The 10011-nt window shown below is 39.5% G+C and overlaps 1 protein-coding gene across 2 annotated transcripts; it reads left to right on the top strand.

Moving 5' to 3' along the window:
- The first annotated feature begins 651 nt into the window (after positions 1 to 651).
- Positions 652 to 6059, top strand: LOC137936421 (protein WVD2-like 7). 2 transcript variants are annotated; one of them, XM_068781072.1, is made up of 10 exons: positions 652 to 848; positions 1347 to 1401; positions 2278 to 3030; positions 3156 to 3374; positions 3546 to 3589; positions 3683 to 3781; positions 3878 to 3974; positions 4058 to 4129; positions 4320 to 4430; positions 5284 to 6059. In XM_068781072.1, exons 2-10 carry the CDS (start codon positions 1366 to 1368, stop codon positions 5722 to 5724), a joined length of 1872 nt encoding a protein of 623 aa, XP_068637173.1. In that variant the 5' UTR covers positions 652 to 848; positions 1347 to 1365; the 3' UTR covers positions 5725 to 6059. The 2 variants fall into 2 exon arrangements, with proteins under 2 accessions (XP_068637173.1, XP_068637172.1); XM_068781071.1 differs by having other exon boundaries at positions 3680 to 3781.
- The last annotated feature ends 3952 nt before the right edge of the window (positions 6060 to 10011 follow it).

The raw sequence follows: 10011 nt of genomic DNA, 5'->3' as shown, positions 1-10011 counted from the left end.
CACGTGATCCGCGCGGACTCTACATGTCTTTGGTTCTCTTCGCTTGATTCTATACTTCGTCTTATTAACCTTTTCTTTGTAATTATTTCCAGTCAATCCTGCTCAATTATTGCCTGGTCACAAGTGAGATGTGTCTCACTAAGCTAGTGCTGAGTGGAGACTCGAAACTCGAAATAATAATTATTATTAATTAAATCAAATCACTTCAGGACGGGATTGGTACCCTTTTTTGTACTCGCAATTACAATCGGCACCATTCATTTGAGAAGACTCGCTGACTTCATCTAGGAGATGCCCCGAATGTAGAAGTAGGTATCTAACACCCTTGACTGTTCTCCTGGCACCTATCACCCGACAATTTTACATATTTAATAATTGGCTACACGTCGACATTCCACGTGGTTTTTCCTACCTGGTTCCGGGTTGCCGTTTGTCTGGTTGTTTCCGCTTAAACAAACGGCTACCCTCTCCCGAAGTAAACGGTTACAAGCGGAGATCGATGGCCTTGACCGTCCGCTGTCAGGAGCTTAATGGTCATTTAAGCGTCTCGGTTACGGTGGGATCGAGAACGGCGTTATCTCTTCCGTGTTTTGGTGAGTGAGACAAGAGAGCGGGGAGTGTGAGGAAGCCTTTTAAGCATATTCTTTAGCCCAATCATCATCCGGCAAAATCTACAACAACCGGTTTTCCTCTCGCAAATTGGCAATTTTAATTCCGATTTCTCCGTCTGCTGTGATTATTAGGAGCTCATCCGAGTTCAGTTTCGGAATCGAGCCCCCTTAGGAGCTCTCTCACTTTTCTCGCCATCGGTCCATGGAAGCGGACGGCTGTTGAACAAACTTTAACAGGTATATCGCAACATGTCTTGAGGAGAGAGTTTTGAGTTCTTTCAAGATTATATTTGTTTTCTGTAACGAAGTACGATCGTGATTGATCGGAATCATTCGAAGTCACTCACTCTTTTCTTGTTTTGGATTCTGTCAGTCACGATTTGATCTGGCTAGTTTCTGATACTTTTTTTATCTGTAAGACTCGCAAAATATCAGTAAAATTTATACAATTTCTCTTTATTTTTTTGTCAATCCTTTTTGGCAAATACTGTTCTGGAGTTGAAACACCGATCGCTCTCTCACTTATATTGGGGCTATATGAAACCATAAAATAGTAATTCATCTACTCAAACCGGAGCATAGCAAATTCTGAACTTAATTTGATAGAAGAATTAAGTATATATCTTGCAAGAAATTTTAAAATGCAATTAGTTGTGTAGTTCCACTTAAGATCGTTTCGGAAGGACTTATTGGTCAACCGAGAGATGACGATCCTCTGTTGTTCCTTGTTGGTAGGTGACTTTGTTTGATATCTATGGCAGCTGAAACCGAAGATCCAGTCAGTTTTCAGGTGCACTTCTACTTCTCAGACGGTTTGATGGCTACTGACGTATCTAGTTACTTACTCGGGGTTCATTTGGCATTTTATGCCATGAAAATTTGGCCTTCCCATTTATCAAGAGTATAAGTGTCTGTGCACTAAATATTGCTGTAGGACCTATTTTGCAAGAAGGTTTTATTTGTATTTTGAGAGAGTTATAGCGCAGCTGTTGTAGTGCATAATGTAATATGAGATATTTTTCAGCAAGGTTCCCTAATTATACCTTTTAGGTGGAAAAAAAATCTTCTACCCCTCAGAAAACTTGTATGAATTGACACTTTAACCACTGACACTATCTGTTATTGGAAGTTGATAATGTAATCAAGTAGTTCAAGATTCCTTCTTGTACAGCTTGGTTGTAGGCATATATCCATTTGCTTTAGAAGTTTATCTCTGTAAGCTGTGCACACAGTAATAGAAACTTGTTGCGGTGAGAATTACTCTGCTCCAAGTAGCCTGCAGGGCATTCAAGTTTTATGTCTTAGTGTATTTGGCTCACACGGAATTGGTTTTGTTTGGGTATCATATACACTCAATCCTTTTAAAGTAGATAATCTTCAGTATTTTTGGATATTGATCTGTATGCATGTTTTGCTAACTCAAGTATAATTCGTGTATTGTCGAAGTTTGGATAGGTTGATGAGGTGTTTATCAGCTGATATACATGAAATTTTTGTATACTTGATTTTGTACCCACCTGATTTTGTACCCATAACAAGATCCAAGTTTTCCATGGACAACGAACATCTTAAGTCTTCCACGGGATAGTTTGGCTGGTAAAACGATGGGGTCATGGCCTGTCTAAAATTGTTATGCTTCAATTTACTTTTATTTTTATATGGACAGGTGGACTACCTGCCCACTGGCTCTATATCATTTGGAAGGTTTGAAGCTGAATCGCTTGATTGGGGGAGAAGGTCATCCTTCTCACACAACCGATACTTGGACGAGGTTGAGAAATGCTCAAAGCCTGGGTCAGTTATTGAGAAAAAAGCATACTTTGAAGCTCATTTTAAAAGAAAAGCTCTTCTACGCCAGGTTTCATCTAAGTCCCAGAGTGGGACTGAATACCAAAGCTGTGAGAATGATATGATGGACCCTCTGAATTATAATCAAGAATACAAAAACAGTAAAGAAAAAACTTTCCATCCTTACTATGAGGAAACGCTGGGTGGCTCAGACGATCTTGAATATGAGATGGTAGAATGTGAAACAGTGGAAGAAATCTGGCCTAATGAGTTTCAAATGGACTCTTTTGACAGTGATGACGATCCAGTTTTAGAGCTTGATATTCAACACATGGAACCCAGTGAGTCTAATCAAAAGCACTTTGAATGTGAGATCTGTTCATTAGACAATTTTCAATCAAAACATGTAGATGAAACCATTGGAAATGATGCTGAAATTCTGAAAGCAAAAGAAAAACCAAAAGTTGAAAGTGAATCCAGTGGTTCAATAAAGACTGCTGAAAATGAACTCAAAAAGGAATCTGGAGATGTGGATGAGTTATTTGAAGGGGCTGATACATCACTGAAGATTGACAGAACTGAAAAGGATGAGACCTCCAGCATTGGAGAAGAAAAGCATTCTTTACATGAGGTAATTTATCTCAACTTTTTGTTCTCCTTATTCTGTGACATTTAATATGATTTACAGTGAGAAACCGATAATCTTATGAGATTCTCTTGCTACTGAGTGCTAAATTTTTTTTAATTAATCTGTAGGTGAAGACAATGGCTGAACAGAAAACTACTAAAACCAAAGTCAAGGCACAAGTTCCTGTTGTTCAGATGAACAGAAAACTGTCTAATGAAATGGCCTCCCCCTCCAAAGAGTCTAACCATGGTCCAAGGAAAATGAAGAGTGCTCTGAGAATTAAAACAGAGAAGCAAACACAGTTGAAGGTCTCCAAAGGTCATCTCTCCAAAGAACCGCAACCAAAGGTAGGCAGATGGTTTATGAACCCCACTAAAGCTTTTTTTGTCTCTCAAAAAAATTTACTTCTGTTAATAAATTTTAAAGATTCACAAGGTCATTGGGTAGTAGATATCAATCTGTTTCTTTTCTTATAAAAAATTCAAAATGATTTTTTTTCTCTAATTGTACTAATGCAGGATTCAGGAAATATAACAGCAAAACCAAGTCAAGAGAAGAGAAGGTACTTGAACTCGACCCAAATATCTGTAATAACCATCAAGCCTCAATTTTTGCCATATATTTAACACATCAATGATTACTATTGCAACAGCAGTACACTTGGAGGAATAGACATGAAGGAGAAAGCAGTCAGTTCCCTACCTTTGGCAACATCTGGGAAGAGTGAAACCCAAGGATGCCTACCAGCAAGCAGGTTTTAATTGACAATGAAAAAATAAAATAAAGTATTTATATTGTAATAAATATCCTATTTGTAGCTTGTGTTTCTAATGCATACTCATCCATGCAGGTCTAAGCAGAGTACAAGCTCCAAAAAGACTGCCACAAAACCAAGTGCTACAGGTTTCACTTTTAAAAGCAATGAAAGAGCTGAAAAGAGAAAAGAGGTACGGAAACATCACTCTGCTTCTTCTTTTGTTGGAACTTATTATTCCTATTTTAATAAATTTGCATCCTTGACTCATATCAGTTCAACTCAAGGTTGGAGGAAAAGATGCACGCAAAAGAGGTAGAGATGAATCAGATCCAAGCAAGGACACAGGTGTCAACTTTGTGCAATTTGCCTTGATCAGTATTTTGGCATGTCAAAAAAAATCAAGGAGCTTATTTTACTCATCTTTACTAGAATTCTCTATTTCTTTTGGAACAGTTGTTTAAAAAACACGACCAGAGGCTTTAAAATCTTATGGCTGTTGAACAGGATCTGATTGGCTTGATTAATGTACCTGCAGGAAGAGGCAGAAGCAGAGATAAAACAGTTTCGCAGAAGTCTCAACTTTAAAGCCACTCCCATGCCTTCTTTCTATCATGAAGCTGGTTCACAAGGCTCTGACAGCAACAAGGTACCACATACACTTGAACCAATAGTTTCATGAGAGACTTCTTTATCAACATAAAAATAAAGAGAGAAAAATTGCTTATTCTGTATATATGTGATCAACTGATATTTCCATTGACTTATAAAGAAGGTTAACATAACATCTCTTACTGACTAAGGCACTTCCTCATTATAGACTGCAAAATGATTTTTTGTCAAGATTTTATTAGCGGTTTCTGCAGTCAAATTGAAGATGCAGCAATGAGACCCCAGCCCTTTGATAGCATACGGGAGTTAAAAATGCAGCCTTGAGAGATGATTGTTAAGGTTCATTGAATTATCTACTCCAGTGCTACTGTCTAGTCAGAGGTTTACTCCTATATTTTGTTAACACTGACTGTGGGGATTAAAATAAACAAAAAATATGAAAGATAATAACGTGTCTCAGATGTCATTTGTCTCTCCTCATTTTCTTCTATTTTCAATTTCAGTCTTTCCTCCCCCATCTTCTTTTCTGGCCTGTAACTGTTTCTAAAATCTTACTTGTGTGTAGAAGTAAAAGTTAGTAACACTCCACTACTTTTCTTTTGATTTTCAATGGAGAAAATCCTCCAATCTCTACTATCTTCAGAAGAGATATCAGACTGAAATTAAGAAATCTTTGTGCACAAGCAAGTATAATGTGTGTGTATATGACATACCATACCTTGCCCATTGCATGTATCCTATTTGTGCGTATGAATCCGGAACCTATTTTCCTCTATAGATCTGTTGGGGACACAAAAAGAACAGAGAAAGATGTATACCTTTGTCAGCTACTCGTTTTGTTAGATATCACAAGAATTTGTTCATAACATGTCTTTTTATCTTCTTTTCAGCCTGCAATAAATGCCAAATCTCCACTACTGCCAAACAAGTCAACAAGTCATGCGAACAAGACTAGAATACAAGAAAATCAGACATCATCTTCGAGAAATCAGAAACGCATCCCAAGCTGCAAATCATCTGCAGGCACTGAACATGCAACAAACTGTCCAGAAGCCGTAGGCTCCGAAGCTGAAGCTAGGTCCCCAACTCAGCCAGGTCATGAGATAACCGAGTTTAGAAAGATGAAGGAGGTAGCAGTGGGTGGTGCGAGAGCTAAGGCCGAGAAAAAAGAACGAGACAAGAGTGGCAAGGTTCAGCAGGCAGTAGGAGGAAGAGAGGAGTCTGCTCTTGGTAGGCGAAAGAGTGCTGGAGCTGGAAAGGGCAGAAAGGGTATGGTTGGTGGAACCTCTGGACAGCGTGGTGCTTTAGCAGTTGGAGTTGTCGCCTCCTAAGAGACATCACTACCACCTAAAATGGTCCATTACAATAATAGTGACCAATTGCGAGACACTATACCCGTAGGGCTCATAATTCCTCTACAGTGCTCATCGCCCAATCTTAAGAGAGTACAGTGTTCATGCGAGATGCCTCTCTCCAAATCAGAAAAAAGAAAAGAAAAAGAATTTACTGGAGAGCTGAAGGCAATCCTCCAAAAAGAATCGCGAGAACAGGAGTCATGAGCTTTGTAACCAGATGGCACGTCTATGGCGTTAGAACCTGCATGCATGTGTACTCAAAAAATTGTAAAGAAAAAGCTGTTGGAAAAGGATTTGCAAAGATGTTAGGAGAAAGGATTTGAAAGCTTTTTAGCAAATCCCCATTCGAAAATTATCCAAACCCAAAAACTTTAAAACCTATCATATGTGCATGCTTAAAATTTCATAAAAAGTCATGTGAAGCTCTAATTTAAAATTTGAGAAGGTATAATTAACTGGCATGGAAGCAATATGGTTGAATCCAGCACCTACACAGCATCTGATGGTTGCATGGACAGGCTAAGCTCCTCTATCGATCGAACGCAGTCATCTCTAAGTTCGGACAGTGACTCATGGCTGGATTACCACACTGATGCTTGCTCTCCCACTTAAAGAGCAACCAACGGCTCAGACGCACAGAGCAGATAGGAACAGTGTTTATTCAAGTCGTAATCAGGCATTTCGAGTTTGACCATACAAGCCACTCAAGGCATTTCAAGCTTAAGAGGAAGTATAGCCGCAACCTTTATTTAGTATTCACAAATTGCATTTGAAGACTGATAGATAGATCATAGATCTTAATTACCAACAAAGCCCCAACGAAAACGAAAGAACTGTCGCGGTATTCTGGTTTCAAACCCGAGTGCGGCCCAAAAAGTACAATAAAAAAATTTCTGAATATCATAATTATTGTTTTCTAAACTAGCTTCGTCCCCTTTTTTCGCCCTTCCCTGGACTCAAATATTGCAGAAAGGGAATCAAGAGCGAACAGGAAAACCATATGACAAAGCCATCAACATTTCTGCCGCCTTTGCTTCTTCAGTCCCAGCGAATCTTCTCCGCAGAAGAAATAAAGGTGTTTCTTGTCTCGGTCGCTCATCCATCAAGACATTACTTGCCATTTGAACATCATTGACTCCTGTTCTTCCCCTTTTCCTGTACCTGATCCCACAAGCATTGCACAGGGTCTGCCAAGAGATAGAACGAAGGTATTTCAAGTCGGCTAAAATATTGGAAAATATATCGAAAATATCAACAAATTGCAATCGCACGCACAAATCCTGAAAGAAATAAATCAGAACTGATGGAAATGATTACTGGCATTAACTCAGAAAAAGTCGACCTCCCGTAGTTTAATTCGATGAACTAGACAAGAAAGGAATGGCTCCGGAACAGTCCAAAAATTATGCGACAAAATTCCCCTAGAATCTTTTTCTACAGAAACATCAGCCAGTCCTTCAAAATCCAAAGAATGATCAGAACAGAGGTCGAGCTGCGCGGCGGTTTCCGGACCACTAAGACACCAGGAAGTAAGAAATGCGATCATGGGTAGTTTGCTGGGACAAAAGTAAGAAACCATCCCAAAAGCTAGAAATGCTACCAAAATCAACCACAGCAAACAGAAACGGATAAAGAAGCATGGCGGATAGCTAAAATCAAGAATACCTAATTAAAATACAAGGAGGTAACTAGGCGTAAAACATGAGTCATCAGAAAAGATATGGCAAAATTGGAGAAGAGATTCCTCTACCGACCACCGTCCTCGAAGAGACTAACAAAAACCAGATAACCGATTAAAGTTAGCAAAGGGGGCAAAACGCAAAAAGCACGAGCAAATTATTCATGAACACTCAAATAACAGCGAAGGCAAGCGTTAAGAGCAAACCAGAAACAGAACCATACTATTTACCTTGGGACCTGCGGGTCCATTTCTCCATAGAGGAGTTTTGGAAGTGTTGCAATCTGAACAAACTCTAGTAGGTGAGGCGACCATTTGATCATCTTCTATACAGGCCCCAACTTGAGCTTTCTCGGCTGCGGGTCCCTTCTTTCTTCTATACACCTTAGGTTGATGAGAATCACTCCTCTTTCCTTCGCAGGGGCTAACAATGAATTGAGGTCTCTGGGCTTGGTCATCATCGTGGCCCTGATAACGACAGCAGTAACGATCGCGAGATTCCCATCGGGAAAGGGTCTCTGCTACCGTTGATGATTCCATCGTGAAGACAGAGAGAGATGGAGGAAGGGGACACTGCTGCTTCTCGCCTGAAGGAGATGAAAGAGTTTTCGCAGAGGAAAAGGTTGAGCGAAGGGTCGAGTGATCAGTGAAGTGCTGGCAGTGTGCCTTGACGCGCAAGATAAGGTGGTCGAGATTGTTGACTAGGGTTTTAGGGGGGTTAAGGGTTCTAATGGGGTTACATTTCGTGAGAAATGGCTGCTTGGGTTTTAGCCTTTTTGGTCATGTGTCATCAGCCGTTAAGAACTAGAAGCGTGAATATCTGGCAAGTAGGTTGTGTGGCGGTGGGTCCGCTTGAGCACCACTTTTTTACTGTGTAGAAAGGAAACAAAAGCACGGCCATGACAGTTTTGTTGAATGGATGCGAGCATGGATACCCAAAAAGGAATTTAAAATTTCCAACATAACCCCCCTCTTATGTGAAAAACACTAGAAAGGATGGTATCTCCTCCTCCCCTTTTCTCTTGTAGTTGAGAAAATCTATTTTATTACAGATTATTATTTAAAATATTAAATACTAAACATTTTTAACTATTATTTTACCCTTACTCCGCTCCCATGTAAAAACAAGTGAAAGTGAAATCCGATGGTTCACCCTCTGTATTCACTTTTTCTCGACGCTCTTTGCATCCCTCTCTCTCGCTGTTGCTTGCCCTCCCCTGCCATTGTACTGCTTTCCTCTCTTCTCAGCGCCCATTAGGGGTGGCTTCGAACCAAGCCGGTTTGCGAGCCGGCTCGGTATCGGCTCGGTTTGATTTATCATTTACCGAGCTCGAACACCGAAATCGGCTCGTTTACCTTAACGAGTCAAGCTCGATCGAAGCTAGGTTCGGTTCGTCAGCTCACGAGCTGGCTCGAAATGAGTCGGATCGGTATGAATCGGTAACGGGATCGCGAGCGAGCGGGGGAGCGGGAGCGAGAGCGACGGAGGGAAAAAATTTTCCTCCCCCCTCGTCACCGCCGACCCCTCCCATCAGTTGTTGTCGCCGCCTCTACCGCCGTCGTAGCTGTTCGCCGGCGTCTATACCGCCGTCGCAACTGCTTGCCGGTCGCCTCTGTGGCCGTCCGTTCGATTTCTTCCTCTCCTCGTCGTCGCCTCTGTTTCTGTCGCTGTCGACTCCGTCGTGGCCGTCATCCCCGACGATAGGTCCTCCCCGGCGCCGTAACCCCCTTCCCTCAGCATCGTCTCGACGAAAAACCAGAACAGGGGAGAAATAATCTCCCCCTTCCTCGCGAGAAGATGATCTCGCATGTGCGAGATCATAAAATAAAAAAATAAAATAAAAACTTTTTCCTCTGGAAAAAATAAAAAATAAATTTTATAGAAATAATTTTCTATAAACTATTAGTGTCTCATGTTTTTTTAAACATTTTTCTAATTGAAATTTTTTATTAAAAATCATATAATTTTCTAAGTAAGATTTTTCGTACCAAGATGGGTAGAAAACTGTATAGAAAATTTTTGAATAAGTATTTAACAGTTGATGCTGTAATACTTTTAGCATAAAGCAATTTTCATTGCAATTTTGTGTTTGATATTTTATTTAATTAAATTTTTATCGATAAGTATAATAATATATTAGATTGATTATTAATTTTTATTTATTTCCCTAAAAGAGACAATAAAAGGTCCATTTAACTTTACTAAGAAAATTTTAAAATATTTCCTATAATTTTCTAATAAGTCACTAATAGTAATAAGATTTTATTTAAGGGTTTTTTTGGGAATAAGTATCATAGGAAAAATATTTTTAGTTTTTCCTATAATATAAATTTTTATCTAGGGGCACTAAGGAGGCCATAATAAATTATGGCCAGATTCAAAAATTACAAAACAAGCTAGGCAACAATTAGAGTAAAAAATATTAATATTGGTGCATTTTAATCCATTATTGAAATTCAATCCTGAACCTCCCCTATCATTATATTTTTTAAAAATGTATGCATAATTTTATATATGATTTATTCAAATCCACCCCTACGTGCAAGATCATAAACAAGGGAAAAAAAATTCTTTGTCCCTTCCT

The sequence above is a fragment of the Aristolochia californica genome, unplaced genomic scaffold (assembly GCF_029961685.1).
Source record: "Aristolochia californica isolate CCGP_79_NKW_82.1479 unplaced genomic scaffold, dmAriCali1.0.hap1 SCAF_7, whole genome shotgun sequence".
Classification (NCBI taxonomy): domain Eukaryota; kingdom Viridiplantae; phylum Streptophyta; class Magnoliopsida; order Piperales; family Aristolochiaceae; genus Aristolochia; species Aristolochia californica.
Note: the sequence above shows the minus strand (reverse complement) of the source record. Positions and strands in the feature narration are given on the sequence as shown.